This window comes from Orbicella franksi, chromosome 12 (genome assembly GCF_964199315.1).
Source record: "Orbicella franksi chromosome 12, jaOrbFran1.1, whole genome shotgun sequence".
NCBI lineage: Eukaryota > Metazoa > Cnidaria > Anthozoa > Scleractinia > Merulinidae > Orbicella > Orbicella franksi.
In genome coordinates, this window is record NC_138156.1 from 11,675,845 (window position 1) to 11,701,714 (window position 25,870).

A 25,870-nucleotide genomic window follows, 5' to 3' on the forward strand; every position below is an offset into this window, starting at 1 on the left:
GCCATGGATCCTTTGGTTTCTTTATTCCATTGAGAACTGGCACAAGATGGACTTTCGTGATGTTCATCTAATCACTGTTAAAAGTGATTCAATACTACTGAAAGGACTTGAGCGCATTTGTTGACGCTGAAAATAGCCTAGTTCATTACCTGCTTCTTTTAAATTTGTATCTTTATGTAGTTTCGCATCCAAAACAAAAAAGAAATGTTGAATGACATGGTAGCATGCAATGTCGAGACACCAAAATATCTTTTGTTGTTTTCGTCGAACTGTCAAGGGACTACTGGCCCAGGCTTTTTCGTGGAAAGGTATGTCAGAAAAACAGTAAACATTATCGAGGTAATCTGGAAATATTATGTGTAATAAAGATTTACATTTTAGATTGAGGTAAGTTAAATATTTTGCTGGCGGTTTTGGCTAAAAAATTCACCCATATTCCATTATAAAGGTTTTCCTTTTGTGCATAAAAATTTCATTTGGTCTAATTAAGCTGAAAATGGAAGGCGTGTTTTCGTTGAGGTGAGAAAAAAGGAGATTTTCTTTCAATATTCCTTCTTAGCTTCAGAATTATTTAACAAAACAGAATACGCTTAAAGAAATGTCTCTTTTTATTTTAGTTTAGTTATGTCAAATTAATTATTGATCATTTGGTTCGCAGCGTTTTTCATTAAATATCAAAGAATGCTCCTTGAATTTAATTAAGACCTAGGAGTTGGATTTTTCTAGGTTGAGCAGAAACCACAGCAAAACAAAAATATGCATTTACATCATCAAATGTTGTTTTTGTCTGACAATCCTGGATAATGTCACGTAATTTTATAATAATTTATACCCGAAGGCTTAGCTTTAATTATACTTCTTAATATTTGCCGTTTTTCAATAAAATGGTGCAAAAAATGGTATTAGTATTTAATCTTTTGAAACATTTATTACCGACTTCCTTTAGTATTGAATTATTCACTAAATAAGCATTGAAAATTACACATGCTTGGTGAAATACGCCAAATTCAACCACACCGAGGGAATACATCTACACCGGAAAAACGTTTGATTTTCGCTACAACCGGTCCTCCTTTTCAGTACACAAGCATTACAACTCAATTCTGCAAATGCGTGCGATCACTTTCATTCTTTTTATATGCCCGATATTGGCTAATTTCATACAGCGAGTGGACCTTTCCGATTGTCGAGGGGCAATAGGTAAGGAAATTCAACACAAAAATCACATTCTCCTTTTCATACGGAAGTAATATTTTACAGTATCTTGCACAATGGCACTTTTTCATGCAGTTTTCAGTTTCATCACGATCTCATCTTATATAAAAAGTTTTTTTTTTTGACATTCAATATTGAGATAATTAGGGAATACTTCATTTTCCACGCCAGCTGCCGGCAAAAAAAACTTGTAAAGCTTAATAGGATTAGTGTTACCAAGGAGAAAGCTTACAACAATTGATTGCCTTTCAGGTGTCGTATATCACCCCAAAGATGAATCTATCGCTTTAATGCTGAATGACAGCGCTGCTTCTATCAACAGGACTCTTATTTACTCACGACGCCTGAGTATTTACATAATATCAATCCAAGCTAATTCTACAAAGGACTTGCTACTGATTGGTAATTATTTTCATATTCTTATCAGTCAGTCAGTCAGTCAGTCAGTCCGTCAGTCCGTCCTTCCGTCATTAGGTCAGTCAGTTAGTCAGTCAGTCAGTCAGTCAGTCAGTCAGTCCGTCCGTCCGTCAGTGAGTCAGTCAGTCGGTCAGTCCGTCCGTCTGTCAGTCAGTCAGTCAGTCAGTCAGTCAGTCCGTCCGTCCCTTCGTCCGTCCGTCCGTCAGTAAGTCAGTCAGTCAATCAGTCAGTCAGTTAATCAGTCAGCCAACGAACCAGCCAGTTGGTAAGTCAGTCAGTCAGTCAGTGAATCAATCACTCCGTCTGTCTGCCTGTCTGTCTGTCTGTCTGTCTGTCTGTTTGTCTTTCAGTGGTTCGGTCAATCGATCGATCAACCAGTCAGTCAGTCAGTCTATTAGTGTGCCAGGCGGTACGTCAGCTTAATAAGCCAAACAGCTGGTCAGTCACGCTGTCATTCAGCCACTCAGTCTGTTTGCCTATCTGTCCATCTTTCATTTAGTTAGTTGGTCAGTTATTCGGTAACTCGGTCGGTCCGTCAGTCGGCCAGCTAGTCCGTTCGTTCGTCCGTCAGTCCGTTTGTCTGTCTGTCTGTCTGTCTGTCTTTCAGTGGTTCGGTCGTTCGATCGATCAACCAGTCAGTCAGTCCATCAGTAAGTCAGGCAGTCCGTCAGTGAGCCTTTTTCACAAAAAAACCCTAAGTCAGCAGCAGCAGTAGTAGTAGTAATAGTAGTAGTAGCAGCAGCAGCAGTAGCAGTAGTAGTAGTAGTAGTAGTAGTAGTAGTAGTAGTACTCATAGTACTCGTGGTAGTCGTAGTCGTAGTAGTGGTACTGGTACTGGTAGTGTAGTGGCAGTGGTAGTGGTAGTGGCAGTGGCAGTGGCAGCGGTAGCGGTAGTGGCAGCGGTAGCGGCAGTGGCGGCGGCGGTGGCGGCGGCGGTGGCGGCGGCGGCGGCGGCGGCGGCGGCGGTGGCGGTGGCGGCGGCGGTGGCGGTGGCGGTGGCGGTGGTGGTAGTGGTAGTAGTAGTCGTAGTAACAGTGGTGGTGGTGATGGTGGTGTTGGTAGAGCCGGCTAATATACATTACCGATACGATGTCCGCAACAACTCATTAGAAGCAAGACTGATCAATGTTTTTTACTCCTGCTTATAGAGAACTTGAGGAGGATGTCATGTGCTATAGTAATCTTTGACTTGTCGTTTGGAGATCATTATACCTTTGCATTTGCCGAGGTGCTCAACATACCATTACTAAGCTTCAAGCCCGTTATACAAGACTTGTCAAACGAGTTCTTTTATTCAGCGCTGCCATCTTACGAAACGTACGCGCGCGCCATAGTGGACCTGCTGAAGTTCTGCATTGGCAAAGAAGACACTCCGAGGGAAAAAGTGGCCATTTTGTTTGAAGGTAGCAGTAAACGTTAAATATCTCTTATCATGCAATGTTTCATGGGGAAACTGTAACAAAATCTCACTGAAAAGCTTCAGAAACTTCAGACTCGTGCAGGCCTGATTTTACTGTTCGCTCGTTATGACTGATTGCAATGTGGATGATCTGTATTAAAAAGATTGAAATATAAATATCAGTAAAAATACATAACTGCTGTACCCACAAACGCTAGCAGAATAGTAAAAACAGCAGCCAAAGTCGTGCAGTGAGGTTATCAGAATCGCATATTGCTACAATCAAACATTATCATTGTTGTCGACTAAAGTATTGTGCATTGTGTTCAAATTATTTTTCAGATGAATACTCCACGATAGCAACAAAAGTGTATTCCATTGCCCGTGAAATGGAGAAATTCAAAGTCGACGCTATTCCGGAATTACAAATGAAAGACAAAGACAAATTACAACGCGCACTTAAAGTTCTGCCCAAAGTTAGAGCAAAATACGTTTTGGTCATTTGTAGACCTGAAAATCTGGCCACCATCCTGGAAAAGGTAGTATTTGTCCTTCAGGCGTTATGTTATAGGAAACTTAAAAAAAAAAGAAAGAGAGAATAGTAATACCGCCATAATAAGGAAATAGGAAGGAAGTCTTGGAAATAGTATAGAATTACTATTCTTCAGCCATTTTCTGTCGGATTTAGAATGTATATCGAGCTGTATTTTGGATTCTATGACGTAACAAACGGAGGAAAACATGTGACGTCATAGGATTCAAAATGACCGAAACTCAGAATGCAAATTGTCATATTCAAGGACAATTAATATTGTTACACTTTTTCCTAAAATTAAAAATACTCACCAGACTTACTTATCAATAATTCGTCTGTACAAAGTAAGTCTAAATTCATAACGGACCATGCCATTGACGGCAAATCTTCCCGTCATTCTATACTCAATACTTATAATTGATCAAAGGTCGTTAGTATTTATTTGGATTAATTTGATTTAAATTAATTTTTCTCTTAGTCTATCATTAATAATGTGAGTAAATGCTCCCTTTCTGTCTCAGTCACTTCAACTTGGAGCTATGAACAAAGATTCAAGATGGTTTACCTTCAACATGGTATAAACTGTTCAAATGATGTTGTTAATGTAGTCAATGCGCTCAGCTACACCTAGTTAGTTTACGGGCATGCTACTTAAACTGAAAGAAACATACATCTACTAAACATGACAGTAGTAAAAATCCCAACTGGCGGGAGGCAGACCAGTTGGCTATGTGCAAACGTGACCTAGGAGTTGAACCAGGGTCTACCGAGAAACATTTTCAGCTCAGCGGTCAGAGCGGGACTTGGACACGCGACCTCGGTATTTCAAGTTCGGCGCCCTGGCCACTCAGCCACACTACCTCCTTGCTATTAACGCACGTAATTTTTTGAACAATCTTGAAAAATGAGTCTGGTGTAAGCTAGTCTTCATGAACTTGAAATATAATGAAGGATATCAACAGTAGAACAGTAAATTGTCAAAATGGGAGAAAACTGATATTTTTTCTGTTAGCCAAGAAGCACACGTTCTGCACATTACTGGATGGTATGGCAAGATGGCAAGAAAGCCGTAATTTTTTTATCGCCCGTCTTTATGCAGTTATTGGGCGGTTTAGCCTATAGGGCTATAGGGCTATCATATTTCACACGACGTGCCTCGTTATGGGCGCTTCAGTTTTTGATCAAACTGAATATAGACCTCTTTAGCCTGGGCGGTTTGTTTTTCATTACAGTCCACGTGATATTCTCTACGGAATTGTTCTTTTGTTTTAAAAATTATTCCTTCATAAACACGTGACTTTGAAAATTTAAAAGCAAGCATTCTCAAGAGTATTGAAAAGGCATGGAACGATTAACTGCCTGCTGTGGATTTACATGTTCTCAAACTCATCGATGATTAATCAAGTTAAGACAAGGAAAATCACGACCGCGAAGGAGATTTGGATACCCGGTCTCAATTAGCTTAGATTTTGACGATTTTACTTCTCCGTTTACTCCTTGGTTTTTGTTTCGATTGAGAAGATAAATCAAACACTCGAGACAGTACTGTTTCATCGGCTATCCAAACTCCTCGAATTTCGTCACAAATACCCCACTGCGCGTCGTATTTTCAACTCTCTTCTCGGTGTTTGGATATCCCGATGGAACAATGTCTCTCGTGTTTGATATGTTACATTGATAACAGCATGCTGCGAACGGTAAAAAAGAAAAAAAACTATAGATAAATCAACAAATAAAGCGTGCTTCCCACGGCAAAAGCACACACACAAAACAAATAAACAAAAGATCAAAACAATGAACAAAAACAAACCTAGACTTGCCACAAGTCGACCTTTGCTTTTATCTTCCTCGAGCGAAGCGAGAGGGCAATCTTCGAGCGACGAAGTCGCGAGCGTGAGCGACGTAAAAACAAACAGGCCAGGTCGAAATTATTGGAAAGGACTTTTAGAAAATCTAAAATAAACCTTGAGAGGACGTAGAGTTACAACGAGAACAACTCTTGTTTCATGCCCAGAACCGTGTACATGCAAAAACATAACGAAGCACCGCCCTTGAATATTTTAAGTACCTTACAAGGTACTTAAAATATTTAAACAGATGTTTCCTGGTCTGACCGTAATTTTGTTTCTTCCTACTCTTATGTTGTACAGGATGTAAATGTATCAAAGACTTTCTTTAAGGGACTTGTAGGTCTCCAGGTCAACTTAACGCATCCGAAAAAGGCAGAAGAAATGAAGAATAAATACGAGCAGGACAAAAAGAAATTATCTGAGGTGACTTGGATTTGTCGTCTAGGGAGATAAGTAACATTGTTGATGTTGTTGTTTGTTTTGCAAAAAAAATAATAAAACTTTTAATCGAAGACTATCATATATGATAATAAATGAATATTTTAAGAGGAAGCCTCCAACCACCTAGTGGTGGTTTTCAGGAAAGTCCTCTGAAAAAGAAAGGTCAAAAATAAATTAAAAGCCTAAAATACAGTATATTAATAAAAGCTAAGAGCTTAAGACTACAACTAAGACTTAAACCAGAATTAAGATTAAAAATACTACTAACTTAATTAGGTTAACAACACTGCTAGTGCTTCTGCGAGGGCTAGTAATGTTTAATTACTGTCGTAAAATCAGAACAAAAGTAATCAAATGATGTGAAGTTTATATGAAATAATTCATATATGAACTGCGGTTGTAGATGAACTTAAATTGGAAAATTTACTGCGATGATCATTCTTCACTTTCATCTACAACCGCAGTTCATATATGAATTATTTCATATAAACTTCACGTCATTTCACTCCTCACGGGAAGATATGAACTCAATAAATTGACCTCGCTCCCAATGTGTGGCTTCATAGCTCAGTTGGTAGTCAAGAGCATCGCACCAGTATCGCGGAGGTCACGGGTTCGAATCCCGTTGAAGCCCTGATTTTTTCAGGCTTCTTCTTTCCAATTGCTTAAATTGGAAAATTTACTGCGATGATCATTCTTCACTTTCAAAAGTAATCAAATCTGACTACAGTATTTAACAAAAACATTTTTTTAGAAAACAGTCTCTTAAATTTGTGTTAATTTTACGTTATCAGTTTGTCCCCATGATCACGTACGCGTTGGTTAACGACACTCTCTATGCAGTGAAGGAAGCCTTCGAGAAGATCTTGAAATCAAGAATTAAGAATTGCTTTGAACCTGGAAGGCGGTCTACATCATGCGCAAAAGCACTGCTTAAAATTTTAAACGAAAAGGTAAGTTAAATCTAATGATAAAAACGGTTTGTTCTGTCGTTCGTTCCTCCATTCTTTTGTATCCTGCAGACGCGCTCTGCAATCGTGTATCGCGTTCCGCTCTCTGCCCCACTAATGCAGGCTATTCTTTTGTTTCTGTTTTTTATCACCTGCATGACTCCAAGAAGTTCAAATTAAACACCTGGCCAAACATATCCGTTCGGAAGGTCCTTAATCCCCTCTGATTTTCTTAAGAGAATTGTCACCTCGAGCTTTCGTGTATGAGAAATTTAATGCCGGTTGTTTTCGGAGTGATAAAATGTCGTTTTGGGTACCGGAAAAAGGTCGTCTATGACAATGAGACCTAACTGTTTTTGCAAAATAGACAAAAAATTAATTTTAGCGCAGCCTAAAATTAACTTACGGAGCTCTAAAAACACTCTAGATTACCAAGAACAGTGGTTTGAAGCGTTTGAGAGAAAACGTGGTGCCCCTGCATGAAAAAAAAAATTGTTTCGTTTATTTTTTTTCGCGAAGTGCTGCATAGGTCCCCTGAAGTTATTAAAGGGGTTATGAATACATATAAAGGCTGTGATGTTAAATTTTCTAACTTCTGACAAACGTTTTCAAATTCTATTGTCGCGTTTTCCTCTTAACATTCTTGGTCGTAGTGTTTTAGGAGCCAAGGCAGTCAGTCATAATTTTAGCACTGTTTCGAACAAAAATGGAGCAACATGCAGTGATAGTGTCCCATAAAGAATTGGCGTCAATAGCGGGAATTGAAAAGGGGGTGAACCATTTGACTTTTGAAGGGGAGGGGTAGGGGGTGATTTGGGTTACGTCTTTTTTTTTAACCCTTTTATGCACTAGGAAATCTTTCCCGGACATGTGCATGTATGATATTTTTATCCCCATATATTATGCTTCTTTTAGAGCTCTCTGAACGTGCGTGAACTTTTATTCGCCAGTACAGTGGATGAGTGTATGCATTAGTTTTTGGTACAAGTATACTTGCAGGATATTTTGCAAAATCACCCACCCCTCTCTCAAAAGTAAAATGGTACACCCCTAAGTCACATCATAAATATTTTATGCACCACGAACTGGCTCATTCACATATGTCGTATATACAGCTTCATTTGATATGGTCGGGTCGTGGCATAGCATAGCGATTTCACAGGTACTAATTTGTTTTTAGGTTAAGTTTAACGGAGTTTCAGGAATAGTAACCTTTGATAACAAGACGCAAAGCCGGCAGGTGGAGAGACTGGATATCATGAACGTTCAGGAACAAGAGAAAAATGGCAATACAAAACCTGTGTTAGTGAATGTAAGTCTTAAATGGCTGTTGGAATCTACATACCTCTCACTAACCGAACTCGAAGTCCGTACTGTAAGTTACGGATCCTCGTTTTTCCCCCTTCGATTTATATGGGCCATAAATCGAAGTCCAATACGGACGTAAATCGAAGTCCAGTGAGGACTTCGAAGACGAGGTTAGTAAAATATTTATTATGTTTCCACTATGTGCCTGACAGGTTCGGGAACGATTTCTATTCACGCGGAACGGCTTCAAATTTCTGACGCACCTCGAAAGCAAAACAAATCAATTTGAAGTCGATTTTAAGTCGTTAGCACGCTTTATACACAATTTAGAGTAAAAGAAAGTTTTAAACTTTTACTTGCAATAAACGTTAAGAGCACTTGGCGATAAATCACGGAACAGTTTGGCAACAAAAACAGCTTTAACATTTAGCGGGCCGTACAGGAGAATACGGCCTGCTAAATTGATCAATCACAGCGCACGTACTAACTGAGAGATATAAGCATATTGTATATGAGATTATAGATAGCCAACGATGCGCGTAGCGTCGAGTAAGCTATAATCGTCTCATATCCAACAAGCGCGAGGGGAAAAGTTGCTTTATTAAAAACTCCCCAAAGTATAGAAACCTACACTCAAATAAAAATAAAAGATCCCCAAAAAATTACTCGTACGCTTGCCCTGTTTGTAGAGTATATCATAGTATATCGGCTCATATACCATTATGGCTAAACCAATAAAAACTCTTGTGCTGTGGAGGCGCATTGGCCTCATGGTTAGTGCGCTTGTCTCCGGATCGAGCGGTCCGGGTTCGAGCCCTGGCCGGGGACATTGTGTTGTGTTCCCGGGCAAGACACTTTACTCTCACAGTGCCTCTCTCCATCCAGGTGTATAAAAGGCTATGGGCGAAGTTAATGCTAGGGGTAACCCTGCGATGGACTAGCATCCCATCCAGGGGGGAGTGGAAATACTTCTAGTCGCTTCATGCTAAGGAAACCGGGATAAGCTCCGGCCTGGTGGGCCACTTGGCTTGTATGCAGACTTTACCTTACCTAATAAAAACTCTTCGACTGCATTATTCTATGATCCAGTTTTCATGAACACCTATTATTATTACCTGTATTAGATTATCTGCATTTTGTGTCTACTAATGTATTTGTTATTTTGTGGTTCTGTTTAACAATTAGATTATTCGCTCTCGATTGCTGTGCGTAATAGTTGAGGAGTGCGCAGCCCTCTTTAACTATCTCGCATAGTAATCGAGAGTGAATTATCTAATTGTTTTAGTACAAATCTTCTAGCTGTTCAAAACTTAATCTAAATACACTTCACAGACACTTCGGAAACGAAGTCGACACTTCGAAAACAAAGTCGACACTTCGGAAACGAAGAACTGCCCGCCATTTTGTTTTAAGAAAACCACACACTGCTAAGCTACCCCACTATCAACAAACGTATTGAAAGTTAACAGCGAAGTCAATATGAGAAGGGCTTTCGTAGTGGGATTCAGAAGTAGATTTAGACTGAATAGCCGTAGCCAGTTTCAAATTCACGGCTTACCAATGGAATTTCAGAAAAGACAAATGATTATTTTCTATTGAACATAACCACTTATGGAAACTTGAAGCAAATAAACAAATTCAAGATTTTTGCCGAGGCAAGTGCCTCCGTTCGCTGCCAAGGAACTCGGTTCGTTACGGCCCTGTTCTATAATAAGCGCTGGGACAGATTGGCAAGTTCTGGCTCTATTGACGTTAGTCAGCGTGTCTTGCATCTTTACCATTTAAGACACGTAGTTTCTGAGTGATGGATCTGGTAAATGGGCCTATTGAACCCCGCTCTCCTCCTCCCCCCCCCCCCCCCCCCATCTTATTATTTTACCTGCGTCCTTCTGGCTGCAGGCAGCCTCGCTGCCCCTTTTGTACTCTATTCATTATCTGAAACAAACAATATTCATTCAGAAACAACCATCGCGTTTTCACATCACGGAAATGTGAAAACACGACGCAGGGAATATCTACAGGATAAATCAGTATCGTTCAGATATAAAAAGAGTAAGTGACAAGCTACAGTGCTGGATTATTGTAGGTTGGTCACTGGAGCGGAAACAACGAAAAAACGGCGAACAAGCCAGTTCAACTGAACAGCTTGGAGGACTCCATCGATTGGACTGGGGATTTCTGGGAGGAGTTACAGTGCTTAAGGAAGCAATCTAAGAAGAAGCCTTTGAAAGGACAGCATCTAAAAATTGTCACTATCGAGGTTAGAATCAGCATTGATTGTAGCGAGGACAGATTCAGTGACAAATGTAAAATAATAATTTTGCGATAACTGCAGAAATTCTCGCGCGCTCATTGGCTAATTTTTATTGTCAATAAGCGAACAGACACATGAATTTATAATTTATGCGATGCGTCAACGAGCGAGAGCGGGCAGTTTGACAATTTGTTATCGCAAAAAACAAATTGATGTCAGTTTTTAATGCGTCTGTCTTGTTATTGACAATGAATTTCGTCATAACATTGTCAAAGTATTCTGCCGATCCACAGCTATTTTGACAATGCTATGACGAAATTCATGATCAATAACAGGACAGACGCACGAAAAACTGACGTCAATTTGTTAAAGGAAATATAAGGTATACAAAATCACGAAGTTTTGGGATTAATAACCTTACATCAGGCAGACGAACTCAGTTTCAAACAAGGAGATGAGTTACTGCATGGTCTTGTACAAGGATGGGCACCTTGGAAACTTAAACTAGAGGGACCTTGTAAATAAAGTGACACAATAACAAGCAATAGACCATTTTCCGAGTTACCTGGTTCCTCTGTTTTAAAACGAGTCTCCCTGGAAAATCGAGGAAAATAGGTTTGATTTGCATGAAAATGAACCTATAGGCGGAACTCATTTTCATATGAATGGTTTTGCACAAAGACTCGTTAGGCAAAAGGCAACACGGAAATGGTCTATTTACGCCATCGATCGATAGCAAGATTTTGCTAGCTTGAGCCTTCAGTCTGAACATGTGGCTTCACCCTGCAAAAAAATAATTCCGAAAATAATATGAATGGTTTCGCACGAAGACACGTTTTGAAACAGAGGGAAAAGACAACTCGGAAATGGTACCGGCCTATTCAATTTCAAAACTACAGCAATCCCTTCGACACTGAACCGTTTGTTTTCACTTGATCATTTAGCAAAAAATTTGAAAACGCTGTCTAAGAAATTGATTGTTTTGTAGGACTCACCATTTTGTGTGAAGATAGCGAACCACACAGAAGGCAAACCACAATACGAAGGATTCAGTATCGACCTTCTTGAGAAAATAAAAGAGAGGATGGGTTTCAGTTACACCCTCACAACTTCCAAAGATGGAAAAATGGGTTCCAAGGACGCAGCTGGAAACTGGAACGGACTCATAGAATATATCGTGAACAAGGTTTGAGCTAACTGATGGTATTACAAATTATATGACATATACCTCTCATCAATCGCTTTTGAATGGCCAGGGTCGTTACGTCGCGCTTAGAAAACACCTCCTGACTCTTCAACGTTGATTTTTCCGACTGTGTGACGATATCGCACGTGCAATCAAAATTTTACAGCGGAGTATCATCAGTCTACTTAACACCTCTCGTGTCAATACATAACTTCTAGATTGGCATACTGAATGAAGTAAACATAGCATCTTCAGGAAAGACATGCTGCAAATTCCTGAGCTGCTCTTGGCTATTCGGGGATATTTTACCCTCACAGTGCTTTCCTCCACCGAGGGGTTTAAATGGACTCCGGGAAGGGCGATCTAAAAAGTGCTGAATGCATGAAGTAATGGAAATAGTAATAGAGGCTACTACCGAAAAAAGGTCAAGCTCCAGCAAGATGGGACCCCTACCTAAGTTCGAAATTTTCCTTGACTAACACTGTCTTGTTATAATTAAGGTTTTATTTTATATTATGGTAATTTCAGAAAGCAGACGTAGCCATAGGAGCAATAACTATTTCAGCTGTAAGAGAACTGTATGTCGACTTTAGCAAGCCCTTCATGGACTTTAAAGTCAGCTTGTTGATGCAGAAGCCAAAGAAAGAAGACGTCAACCTGTTTGTATTTTTGCAGCCTTTTGAAAGAGATGTTTGGCTTTCCACCATTGCCGTTGTAAGTATACTTGTGTCACAAGTTTAGTGAAGGCACAGATGAAAATGCCATTTTCCTGTTCCATTCAGAGGCTGTGCCGTTGATGTTTCACCAGTATTGAAAATTGCATTTGAGAAATAGCTCTTATATCTTTCACTTCGCATCTTCTCTTCCCACTGCCAGGTAATAGCCATCACGTTCCTCATCTTCTGCTTGGACCACTTCAGTCCCAGTGGCTACCGGGCGACAGCCGCCAGAACTGGCGAAGGGGATGGTGACGAACTCAACCTGTTCAACAGTCTGTGGTTCGCGGCAGGTTCTATTCTGCAGCAAGGTGCTGACAACACTCCAAGGTCTGCCTCTGGAAGGATGCTGGGTGGAGCATTCTGGTTTTTCACATTGATTTTGATTTCTACTTACACTGCTAACTTGGCGGCCTATTTCACAGGTAGTTAAATGACTTGTTTGTTGTCTTATAATAAATTCAAGAACGTGATACACGAGGACGGAAATTTGCGAACCAAAACAAACATCCTTCCCGATTCAGGATTCCCAACATTGACGATTAGGTCAACTTCTCCTGGAATTAAAGCCTGACCCTAACAGAAAAGGTGAGAAATAAATTTGGATTGAATTTGTTGATATTATTTACTTCCAGCCAAAAACACAAAAAGCAGCATCAACTCTCTGGAAGACTTGGCCAAACAAAAAGAAATTAAATATGGAGTGTTAAACGGAGGTTCGCTGTACACTTTCTTCAGCCAGTCACAGGTGGGGACCTATCAAACCATGTTTCATACGATGAGCACCGGCAACACGTTTGTCAACTCGACAAAAGAGGGCGTGGAGAAAGTGAGACAGGGTGGCTTTGCTTACTTAACCGACGGGCCGTACCTCGACTATTACAACAGTCGAAATCCCTGTAATACCATGATGCTGGAGAATTTGCTTGAGGCTAAGAGTTATGGCATTGCACTGCAACGAAATTCGGAACTGACCAATCAATTTTCCGTCGCAATACTTAAGGTAATTTTAAAAGACTTTCTTATATGGCTAGGTCTGTGAGCGTGCCAGATGAATCAAATACTTTGCTGTCAGCGGGCAAAATGGCGCTATCTTGGCCGCTCGGTATTGTGCACTGTACCTTGAAAGATGAGAACATTTTTGGGTGTTCTTTATCCCATATATTCACCAAGCTTGTACGTTGAAGATGGCGGGGTATTTATCCTCGTTCTTTTCTTGCTTGTTTATAGACCTCGACTCCGTCTCGGTTCATAAACACGCACGTAAGATAATATGTGTTTTTCAAGTGATTAGTTGAAAATAATGTTCCAGGTTGTGCATATCGAGGAAGAAAACTGATCTGATCATCGTTCATTTCTTAGCTGCGCGAGGAAGGTGTCGTGGAGAAGCTCCGAGAGAAATGGTGGGATCATCGCAGTGAGTGCCCAGACCCCAAAGCAAAGGTTAGCAGCACGCCTATGAGCATCTCATTGGATCACATGTCTGGTGTGTTCATTGTGTTAGCAGGAGGAATCGTTGTGTCAATAGTGTTTCTGATGGTAGAAAGAAGATACAACAACCTGAAGGAACAAGTCAACAACAGCGGGGTGAGATGATGGCTTAGTCTTTATGATACTCCATTTAAGTTCACAGAAGAAGTCGTTCTGTATCAGTAAAATATAAGGATTTTTTTTTTTTTTTTGATGTATCAAAACCAAAATCCAGCTTATCACTCGAAATCAAATCTGCGGATCTTAATAACAATAGTAAAAAACGCAATGAGTCAATCAAAACGCAAAGAAAATACATATAACCAGTGTAACCACGCGTCTCATCGTCTCAAATCTTGACTATTCCTCTTTCGTTTATCATGACCTTACATTGGAATTTAATTATCTTTTGTCGGATTTCCGCGTCTTGAGGGCCACAGTTCGCACGAGACTGATTCTTCTTCATATTGGTATAACTGGTTTGTTTTTTAGCAAAGGTTTTTTGTCAAAAGAAAGATTGCCCAAATTTCGTTGCATTTGACTTTTAAATGAATTGTGACTTCCTTCTTCATTCAGTTACTGGTAGGTTGTACTACAATTATTAGCATACAGCCTTTGATATCTCTTTTGCAGTCAATGGGGAGTGTGGGAGAGCAGATGGACAAACCAACCGTGGTGACTCGAGTCAATCCCAGGCCCCTCTCAGACCAAGGATTCGAGACCAAAACTATTAACAACACTGACAATCGAAGGAAAATGGACATGAAGGACGGAGCCCGCGCACGAGACAGCTTGAATGTTCCCAGAATGCCCAGCAGGCTTCCAAATATTTACGCCGGTGCACCAGAAAGTAATCTGTGAATGGACGCAGCGAACCCTCGTCAATCGAGGTTTTAGTGGCCCGTTGGTTCCATTCTGCGTCGATCACGACTGGAGAAATTATATTTTGAATCTAGTTATATCACAAGTTTATAAGGAAACACAAGACTCTGTCCACCCGGCAGCAGTGCAAACGTCTGCAGCTTTGACGTAACTGTTTAGGTTTCAAAAGTAATATCTTGGGATGTCGCTGAATATTTAAGACGTAGTTGCCTGTTTGTAACTGAGTTACTTCATGTAAATGTGGCAGCTTATACGAAGACATATTTTACGGCTCTCTTGCATGTTTACTCTGCTAATGAGGAAAGCACGAAAAGCAATATATCTCCCTTAAATTCTTTCGGTTTTCCTGGGCTATTACAGGTAAATGTGGAGTTGCCGTGTAAAGTTCACGAACCTTTTTCGTCAGTGTTTTTTTTATTTATGAGTCGATGTTTTTGAAATTATACCTACGAGAATCTACTAGACCCGAGGTGTTGTCTTAGGATCAGTAATTGAGGTTAGCAAACCACTAGTGCCAATCGTTTACTTAAAAAAAAAGCATTTCAGTCAACTGTAAATATTAAAAATGGTAAGGATCATTAAGTCGCTAGAAGACTTTAAGCAAATGTCCGCTTTCCCTCAGATCGTGCTCGTGCCGTGAAAGACCGTGTTTGAAGCCCTCCGAGCCACAGCTCTCTGACAGGGGAGGTGGAGAACTCTGGGGTGGGTTTTCCCGCGCTTTCGATTCTCTTGAGTCGCGCTTTGCTGCTTTGTCCTCACTTCGATTTTAACATCGCTTCGCGTTGTTTTCCCTACTTAAAAAGATTCATGTATATATAGAAAATAAGATAAAATAAAATAAAATAAAGTTAGGTCACAATGGAATTATTGTCAAAAGGGAATATACAAGTAAGCTATACCATATTGGTGATTTCACATCCTAATCAACGTGTTTGTGTGAGGCAACACAAAAGAAAAAAAAGGCTGCTCTCAATCTACAATAGAATACTCACACACAGAGAGATATATAAAATAAACAAAACAAGCAACAAAAACAACAACAACAACACAATGGAAGGCCGGCGATATATTACCACAGAGAAAGTTGAGAACTCTGGCATTTCCGGACAGTTTTTTGGAAATTATTGCTGAACACACGAGTAGATAGCGCTCTCCATGTTGCACTTTAAAGGGATATTTGGAGGAGATATTTGGGAATTCCCGTACTTTAATAGCTTTGCGGATTAATGGGGATTTTTTTATCTCTTATCAACCATCTCTTATTAACCAAGCGCGAAGGCCGTACGCCCGGGGAAAATATCAGCCCGAGGTCTTGATTGTAGGGACTGAGCGCTGCGAGGTCTGTCCAAAAAAGACCGAGGGCCGATATTCTTCTATCACGGTCCCGAGGAAGATTGGCTCAGGATTAGAGATTTATCACACGACTGATAATGTTAAGAAAAAAAAATAGAAGAAGCCACAATCAAGAACTGGGGAGAAAAGCATCGCATACCTTCATGAACGCAATTCTGATTGCGACTGCCAACAAGGCGTATACTCACATCTGATGCTCAACAAAACAGAAGGGAAAAAGAGTTGGAAGAAAAAGGAAAGCCATAGAACTACCAGAAAAATCATCAAGACTGATCGTGCGAGATTATTCCGGACAGTGCCCGGTTCAATAGTTTGAGAATATTGGAGCGCGAATGGAGCAATCTGATTGGCTGATTATAGTAATTGGACCTCTGAGCTATCTTACGCCCGGGGAAACGAATTTTGTCTTCGAGTGCGGTTTATTTCACGAGGAGATAAAGCTCGTATCCCCAAGCGGTCACGTGCATGTTTATTATATGGATATTGATTAAAACCCCAAAACTAAGACATCTTGATCATTTTTTAAATTCATTTTAAAAACAGCGAAAAACTGTGGTCACCTTTACTGAGGTCGGGAAAATGTAATAGAAAATATTTAAATTAATATAAGGACCATTTTAAAGAAACGCAAAGATAAAGTTTAGTTGCTTCCAAGTGTTGAAAATGTCAAATTCAACACCAACGATGTTGACATGTCGAACTGCTATGTCTGTAGCCATGACAACATCAATATCCTTACTTCAGGCCGGTGCTTATCCCGATTACTGTACGATGAAGCAACTAGGAGTGTTTCTACTCCCCCATGGTCAGGATGCTAGTCCATTGCAGGTTTAAGCCCAGCATTAAGTTCACCAGTACCCATTTATACGCCTGGGTAGAGAGAGACACTGTGAGAGTAGTGTCTTGCCCAAGAACACAACATAGTGTCCCCACCCAGGGCTTGAACGCGGACCGCTCAATGCGGAGGGCAAGTGCAATAACCATGAGGCCACTGCACCTCCACACAGTTCAGAAGATTACGTATTAGTACCAAGCTCGATCTTTCGCCTTTAGAGGATATTAACCTTTGATGACATACGTATCTTACAATGTTTTGAAAGGCCTAGGGATGAGTCAGTTGAGGCATAAAACGTCCTAGTAATAAACAAAGTGAGCACAAGTAAATCTGACAAGTTATTATGTGGGTATCTCACAGAAACAAAGTTGCTCACCAAACCACCCCCCCCCCCCCGACACACACACGCTCACACACAAGATTCCTGATTTTCATTGGTCAAGTATGGAGAATGGAACGTGATTTGGCAACAAGTTTCAAAATTGAGAGGGAAACACACTTGACCTACAGTACAATAACCACCACTGAGCAATATCACGGCCTACAGTGTCTGGATTTAAGTCACAACAGGACCTCATACTGGTTTCTGACGCATGAATGAATTTGTTTCCAAGATATTATAAACCTAATATTAGATCCTTTGTTACAAGTCATTAACAAAGGCTTGCCTTAGTTAATTATAACATAGCCTCGGTTCGGTTTATCATAGCAAAGGCCCCTTGCAGCATTCCCATACATATCTTGACCGCATCCATTTTAATGTTTGTTCGAGTGGAGAGAGATGTAATATGAAAGAGTTAAATGTCATAACTCATGTAGCAATTTAACAAAAAATTAATTGTTAATTGGTAATGTATATATAGATAACATGTTGAGAAAATACAAAAAGATACCATCAAGCATTCAAAATATACTAACAATTTATTTGAATGAAATCAAATTTACATGCTTTTGAGAAACATTAGAGAAAAGATTTCCAAAGCTCACAATAGGCACCCAATTTTAAGTTCTTGGAAGCATAACATACAAAGTTAAAAGAAGACCAAAATCATGAAATTTTTACAATGTTAGATGCTGTCACGCCTGTTATAGTGACGGTTTTACTGTACTAAATTAATGGACACAGCATTCCTTGACATCTTTTCTCGGTGTTAAAAAATAGAAAAACAAACATCTGAGACAATGTATCTTCTGTTTGATGTTTCAAAGGACAGTTTCTTTCCCATATTCCAGCTTATTTCTTTCCTTCAACTCTTTCTCGCAGTCTGTTCACAATGTCTTTTTTCTCTTCCACCTGTTTTTCAAGCTCAGCAACTTGTGCCTCCTTAATATGGAAAATGAAATGAAGAGTTATGTTAAAACTTTGGGTCAACCCATGGGATCAGAAAAGCCAGGTACTGAGCTGTGGGCTTAACAGTGACTAGAAAAAAAAAATCAGAGTATTACATGTACTTCCAATATGGTGGGTAATATGGCGATCAGAGGACAGACATGAGCAAGGTATGCTTAGATTTTAAATCAATCACGGTGTTTTCAACTCATTATTTTGTTCATCTTACAGTTGTAAAATTATTTTTGAATGACAGTTATCACTAACAGGAAAACTGACTGTCTGAGGCTAATTTCACTTGCCAACTGGACCACCAGACCTCCATTTTCAGTTGCCCAAGAGCAAAATTTACCTGCCCTGAGCAATCAGACCTGGGTTTTTTCCTGCCCTGATGTCTCCCTGTACTAACAACCTTGTGTATGGTAGGTTTGAAGATTTAAGAACTTTTCTATCCATTTTTTTTTTATTAGCATTGTTAAGGTTTTTGTGCACTTATTGGCTACTTCAAGGTCCCAAGTCATCTAACAAATTGATGAAACTCACCTGCCAAAAGTCTCTGAACTAGCAAGACATCTACCTGTCCATGTACTTATACATGTACAATCCTCCATGGAGGAAAAAAAGATAGCCACTTGACATAGTTTTCCCTTTGGGGGATTGTATGTATACAGTTTAATAAAGGTATGTGTAGATGTCTTGTCAGATCGGAGACTTTTAGCAAGAGAGTTTCACTGTTAAATGTCACCTGACCTTGAAGTAGTCAACAACAGCATGCAATGTTGGGGAACAGCTATATAACAACTTTAGAAAAACAACTTTAGTTGTTATTTTTCACTCTTTCACATGATTGCATGGGCAAGTCATTTTTGATGAATTTGTGCTGTGACAACAATTAGAGAGTCTCCATGTTCCTTTTTTCACTATTCCAGCTTCAGGGGTTGTAGAATCTTGGAGCAGTTGAATGACGTCACTAATTCACAGGCACTTCCACAATAATAATAATACACCAGACACCTCCATATTACAGTCAGTTCACTTGGTCCAGAATTCCCATAATTTCTAATTCTCAAATAGGACATGCCCCCATATTATAGACACTTTAGTCTGCCTCTTTGGTTCATATTAAAGATGTTTCCTTGTATTTATTCCGTCAGTAAAAAGAAAAATTCTAAATCTACCCAGTGCAAGGTATGTCTGGGTTTGTTTTGCTTTGTTTGTTTGTTTTTTTTGTTTTCCTTGAACACTAATTTCACAGAGTCATCTACAGATCACTTTCACTGTCACAAAATAAAAAATAAAATCGAAAACCATTGTGTGGATGACATCAAGAAAATGCTACATTGTAGGAGATAAATTAATCTACTTCTCCATTTTATAGGACTGTGTGTTATCTAAAACTTCCTAAATTCCTCAAAATGTCTCACACAAATTTACAGAGCCCTGAAAGGAGCTGCCCACATATTTGTCTACCACCATGGCCTGGTACACCAAAAATAATTCCAGAAAAAAATAGTGTAGACATCTGGGACTTAGTTATCTGCACTGGACAAACAAGTATGTACATATTAAACACTTTTCCCTCTACTTTAACTTCTCAAATGGCTAAAAATCACAAGGATAAATGTATACTTTTTTTGAGAAAATCCCGTACAACCACACAATTATTTTTTAATTATTCCATACACAATATAATTAACAGGTAACACATGCTCGACTACATCCTAGTCCAATTTGGAAATAACTGAATATAAAAAAATTTCTCAGGCTGCCAAATTGGACTCAACCTATGGCCTCATCCAAATTTTGCAGTCCTGAGATTTTTTTCATCCAGTTATTTCTAAACTGGACAGCAGGTACATGTAGTCCTATTACAGATACAAATGAATGGAAGCTTCAAATTATCAGTGACAAATTCAGAGTATTCATAGAGGACTTGCTTAACAAAATATGTTAGTACTGTACATTGCCTTTAATTAATATCTAAAAACATGAAAAATTATGATTGATTTAATATCTTAAATGGGTATTTAAAATAGACCATTTTACAGTTGTCTGCTCAGTGACCTGGCCTTTGGATGGCAGCGAGACTGGAGTTGACCTTATTGTGATACAGACCTCATTGCTTTTGTTGTGTAAAACAAGTTGTTCTGATGCTAACTAGGTGCATTTACATGACAAAAGCAGTGAGGTCTGTATCAAAACAAGGTCAACTCCAGCCTCGCTGCCATCCAAAGGCCAGGTCACTGAGTAGACAACTGTAAAATGGTCTATCGGCCAGTTAGCATTCAACAGTCAACATTCGGAGACCTGGGTGGCACCTTATGTACCTCTCCCCAGACATACCTAAGATATTGAGCATTCGGTAATTATTTCGCTGATCATGAAATTATTTTCTCACGTAGCAAAACTACGGGTAAAAAAAACAAGCCAGAATGGTAATCAAAGCAACAATGTACTCTGGTAAAAAGCAGTTAATAACTGCAGCTTCACGATACTCCTAGAGAGAGTCGATCATTTTAAGTTGAGTATGTTAACAGATAATAAGTTCAATGTACTTCAGACTTACCCTAGCTTCGATATCCCAATTATCGCGAATATAAACGCCAATACTTCCTCCAATAAGTGTCCCGAACAGGATGGAACCGACAACTACGCCTTTCCGTTTAAAAATGTCACCTAACATGATTCCTTCTTACAGTGAAGACAGCCTTTCTCCTGAATAGCAAAATGGCGACTAGATTTCACGTCGTGTAGAGAAACTCCTAGTGTCCCGTACAAGAAAAACCGCTGACCAAACGTTCTCGTTCCCAAGGCCACCCGTCCCTTCTAGCCGAAGGGGCCTTGGCACGAGGAATGGCTCTCAACAGACACCAGATAGGTGATTCACTATTTTGTTTTTCTTCTCATTTTAGTTGGTATCCTTTCTTAAAATACCCATTGCTTGATCTCCAACTGAAACCATTCGATTAGAGAACCAAAAACTTATCACGAGAATAGTTGCTTGTTCAGATATTAGTTATGTCGATTAATTGAAGGATCAACAAATGATAATCAGTTCCTGATTTTTTTTGCTTCTCAAAGAATGAAAACAGTGGTGAAGACTCTGATACCAACGTATTTCCTATCCCATGCCTCTTCTCTGAATCCCGGAAAACGGACGCTTTGTTGTTCACCAGGAGCCCGTTTCTCGAAAATCCCCGAAACTTATTCTTTTTTTTTTATTTTTTTATATATATATATTTTTTTTTTTTCAAAAGGGAAAGCGCGAACGGGACGAGAGTACCCATGCCAGGCGCTTCCTGGAATTTTACATATATGAAAATATAAGCTATTTACAAGGCATATATTTTCCGGCCCGCAAAGCCATTTTTAGTCAATTTGTGTCCAAGAACATAAAAGTGTATATGCCTGAAACTTCCTATATGAAGAGAACCTCTGATCGTATTATGAATATGTGAATAAAACAGCTCTGTAATCATAAGGTTTGAGACTTGTTTGCTACGGCTCTCTGGGTGCAAAAACTTTTCGGGATCTTAGTGTGGTCTAGCCTGTGTGTACACAGGTTACGGGACTTTCGAGAAACAGGTCCCTGGAGCCCATCACTGCGTAGACCCAAATTGCCCAATTGCAAGAAACGGCTGGATCAACTGTTCTACATCAGAATTGCTCTTGCTAAGCTAAGAGTTAGATCGAGCATAAAATAGTGGTAATCCGGGATTGTTGTTGCTTTAACCCTTTTTCAGCGAGAAAGCAACCAAACCTCTTTTTTTTTTTTCATAACTGTTAATAACTATTTTTTAACGACCATTCAGTTTTGAGCTTCTTGCTCGTGTATTACCAAACCGAAGTCGAGTAGAAACGTTCACTTCAACTCTGAGTTCGCTAGAAAACCTTTTTCACTTTGTGAATCCCAAGAGTAATGAGTGCCTCTAAGCTTTTGTCGGGCTGACTTCTGTCTGAAGAAAAGAATTCATGGCTATTCACATTGTCAAACTTCCTTTGTTATGTTGATTTCGACGCTGTCACGTCCGCTGTCAGGTTTATATGGAGCTATAAAATTGATTGAAAGAGCTTTGAACAGTCAGTTAAGCGTCTGAGCTGTCAAGTCGACAGTGGGTAAGTTTTGCCTTGTTTTCATCTCATCACTTACAGTATTTTTTTTAAGTGTTAGGATATTTTTAAAGCATCTATCTCGTTACAACTATCATTATTGAGGGCTTCAGTGGGGCTTACTCATTCTTACCACAAACCATGCTATCTGGAGCCCATTCAAACTAACTTGAGTGGTTTTCAATTTTGCAACGGTGTCTTCGGTCATCATAGTCTGCACACAGCACTTGAAACTGATAAAAACTGATCGAGCCGCTACTTAGCTTTGTACATAAGGCCCTGTTTACAAGAAGGTGATGAGGTCAGTCCTAGAGCTAAGATGACCCTAGATCCTTGTTTAAATATGATAAAACATAGAATTTTGAATTTACTTACCCACCCCGCCAAGTTGAAAAAGCGCGCGCCAAAAATTTAGTCACGCTTGATTACCAAATCAAACTCCTAACTCACTACTTTACACTACTCATTCATTTTTATTTTTTATCATACCTAACATTTTCAATCAGTTTTTACCAATTTTCTGTTAACGGGATCGACGTAAAGATTATATCAGTTGTAAGAATTGAACTGAAGTTTCTTATTTTTTATCATACCTAACATTTTCAATCAGTTTTTACCAATTTTCTGTTAACGGGATCGACGTAAAGATTATATCAGTTGTAAGAATTGAACTGAAGTTTGGTATTATAATGTATTTAGTAGAATAATTTATGCATGGCAAGGATCCATAAGCACAAGACTCGAGATCGGAAAAGCTTGAACGATCTGATATAACATAAAAAAGCTAATACTCGTATTATAAGCTATGGTGTTTGTTAAATGAGATTTAGAAGAATTAAACAATCCTGTTGTGTTTTCTTTCTAGTAAATTGTAAAAACGTTTCGTACAGTAGGATTTTGCTTACTTGTACAACAACAACTTGAACAGTACATCGCGCTGGCACAATTGCCTCATAATAACACTTTGATACTTTTAAAATTTTCAGAATTTCTAGATCTGTATTACAAGTCCGAGAACGGACGATAAAATTACTATCGTATATATTTCGTGTTGGAGGGCGTTATTAAAATCTTAAAAATGAGTTGACACGATTTATTGACAAGCTTTATTAACATTTGATTCCATTTAGTTCTACTCGGTTCAAGTCAATTTAAGGAAGGAGTTGGAATTTTGAAGTTGCGTTACTAACAATTTAGAAGAAAACAAGTTCTAAATTATGCTTAAATATTCAAATAAATATGTACTTCATTCTTTGGTGATAAATAAATTACGTGGTAAGCTATTGTGCAATTGTATTGCTCAAAGTCAATAGTCGTCGGAAAGAAGCCCTACAGGACCCAAAAAACTCAGCTTCACGCATGCAGTGAAACACTCAAATAGCATACATATGGAGATGGTAGTAGAAGTCCATTTTCGTCCGCCGCATTAGTCCAGAAATAGTCAAATATGGCTCATGAATAAAATGCGCGGGAAATGTCTACATTTAAGCGGGAAATGTCTAGAAAAACATATCTACTTGTAAAAAAGTTACGAAACAATAAGTAGACGTGTTGACTGGTCTACTTAAAAGATTAATAGGAGGCCATTGTGTTTTCAAAATAAAAGCTCACCGCGTTTCGTCAAAAGCGCCATATTGCACTTGAATTTTGTCATCGAGGGAAAGATTCGAACACTTGTGTAAACCGAACAGATGACTTTTAGCGAAGCTTTCTATATTAAAACCACGTTGAACGTTTGTTCTACTGTGAAAGAGTGAGAAGACTTCGAACGCTCCCTTCACTGCAGACAAGAATAATTGTTTTCTAACAAAGGTTTGCTCCAACTGCTCAGTCGTATTCATATGTAAACAATTACGAGAATACTCGTGTGCGAAACAAGACCAAACCTGTATTAAATCGTGAAGCCTTCTACTGATAACGTTAGGATATATTGACTAAAACCAACACCAGATACAGTTTTGTGAGCTCTATTTCGTAATTTCAACATAATTTATGGACAGAAAGACTCCATTCTAATTCCACACTTACTCTACCTTTGGCCTGACGTTTTCAAAAGATCATTAACATCCAGATTCCATGCTTGAGTTACCTTTGGTCTCCCGTGAGTTCGCACTATCTCAAACGCAAAATAATTGAAAATTCATCGCAGTTGACTCGCGTTAGAAGAGATTATTGACACTGAACTGAAATTGTTTAGGTTTTATTTTGATGATTAAAATTTTTACCGAAACAACATTAAGGCTCATTCAAAGAAAGTAATTTTACAGTCAGTTTCTTCTTTTTTTTCTAACAGAAAAGATTTTATGTGAAGTTTATATGAAATAATTCATATATGAACTGCGGTTGTAGATGAAAGTGAGGAATGATCATCGCAGTCAATTTTCCAATTTAAGCAATTGGAAAGAAGAAGCCTGAAAAAAAAAAAAAAAATCAGGGCTTCAACGGGATTCGAACCCGTGACCTCCGCGATACCGGTGCGATGCTCTACCAACTGAGCTATGAAGCCACACATTGGGAGCGAGGCCACTTAATTGAGTTCATGTCTTCCCGTGAGGAGTGAAATGATGTGAAGTTTATATGAAATAATTCATATATGAACTGCGGTTGTAGATGAAAGTGAGGAATGATCATCGCAGTCAATTTTCCAATTTAAGCAATTGGAAAGAAGAAGCCTGAAAAAAAAAAAAAAAAAAAAAGTCAGGGCTTCAACGGGATTCGAACCCGTGACCTCCGCGATACCGGTGCGATGCTCTACCAACTGAGCTATGAAGCCACACATTGGGAGCGAGGCCACTTAATTGAGTTCATGTCTTCCCGTGAGGAGTGAAATGATGTGAAGTTTATATGAAATAATTCATATATGAACTGCGGTTGTAGATGAAAGTGAGGAATGATCATCGCAGTCAATTTTCCAATTTAAGCAATTGGAAAGAAGAAGCCTGAAAAAAAAAAAAGTCAGGGCTTCAACGGGATTCGAACCCGTGACCTCCGCGATACCGGTGCGATGCTCTACCAACCGAGCTATGACATGAACACATGAACTCAGTTAAGTGGCCTCGCTCCCAATGTGTGGCTTCATAGCTCAGTTGGTAGAGCATCGCACCGGTATCGCGGAGGTCACGGGTTCGAATCCCGTTGAAGCCCTGATTTTTTTCAGGCTTCTTCTTTCCAATTGCTTAAATTGGAAAATTGACTGCGATGATCATTCCTCACTTTCAGAAAAGATTTTGATGGTTTCATCTCTAGAATTTTCTACAATGAAGTCCATTATTTGTATCTTGATTGCTGTGATGCTCAGCGAACCTGAAACCTCTCGTTCTCCTGCCAAAGGTCAGTTTAGAACATGTTTATGTCCATTCCTAATATTTTTTCACAGCCTGATCTCATTCCCAGATCCCACGTCCCTAGTAACCACCGGTCAAAGCGGGAAAAGCTCCTTCCTTTTGTCTACGCTTGCGAGAAAGAGCTTGAACCTGTAAACAAACGGACTCTCCAGGCAGGGATTATTCTTCGCGAACCTTTTGTAAGCACTAAGAACAAAACAAAAGCAACCGGCCAATTCCAACTGATTAGAAGGCCCGCCATTCTGGGACTTCGATCCGGTCGTTTCGCAAAGCCT

The 25,870-nt window shown here is 39.3% G+C and overlaps 1 protein-coding gene and 1 long non-coding RNA gene across 2 annotated transcripts; one reads left to right on the plus strand and one right to left on the minus strand.

Moving 5' to 3' along the window:
* The first annotated feature begins 941 nt into the window (after positions 1-941).
* Positions 942-16,075, plus strand: LOC145463312 (glutamate receptor 2-like). The gene is made up of 15 exons (XM_081447060.1): positions 942-1,200; positions 1,468-1,617; positions 2,781-3,035; positions 3,374-3,570; positions 4,088-4,141; positions 5,717-5,839; positions 6,652-6,810; positions 7,988-8,119; positions 10,202-10,375; positions 11,358-11,555; positions 12,084-12,269; positions 12,432-12,696; positions 12,907-13,274; positions 13,634-13,858; positions 14,375-16,075. The coding sequence occupies exons 1-15, from the start codon at positions 1,110-1,112 to the stop codon at positions 14,600-14,602; spliced, it is 2,805 nt and encodes a 934-aa protein (XP_081303186.1). The 5' UTR covers positions 942-1,109; the 3' UTR covers positions 14,603-16,075.
* Positions 16,076-17,713: 1,638 nt separating this feature from the next.
* LOC145464161 (uncharacterized) lies at positions 17,714-21,105 on the minus strand. Its single transcript, XR_014041399.1, has 2 exons — positions 20,708-21,105; positions 17,714-18,135 (listed from the first exon to the last, which is right to left on the minus strand). It is a non-coding gene; the product is annotated as an uncharacterized LOC145464161 (long non-coding RNA).
* Between the last annotated feature and the right edge of the window lie 4,765 nt (positions 21,106-25,870).

What these genes read in the sequence shown, in the direction of transcription:
- LOC145463312 (XM_081447060.1), top strand. Translation starts at nt 1,110, where the DNA reads ATGCGTGCGATCACTTTCATTCTTTTTATATGCCCGATATTGGCTAAT. An exon ending in AAAGGACTTGCTACTGATTG is followed by an intron (nt 1,618 to 2,780) that starts GTAATTATTTTC and finishes TCCTGCTTATAG; the next exon opens with AGAACTTGAGGAGGATGTCA. An exon ending in CTTGGCGGCCTATTTCACAG is followed by an intron (nt 12,697 to 12,906) that starts GTAGTTAAATGA and finishes ATTTACTTCCAG; the next exon opens with CCAAAAACACAAAAAGCAGC.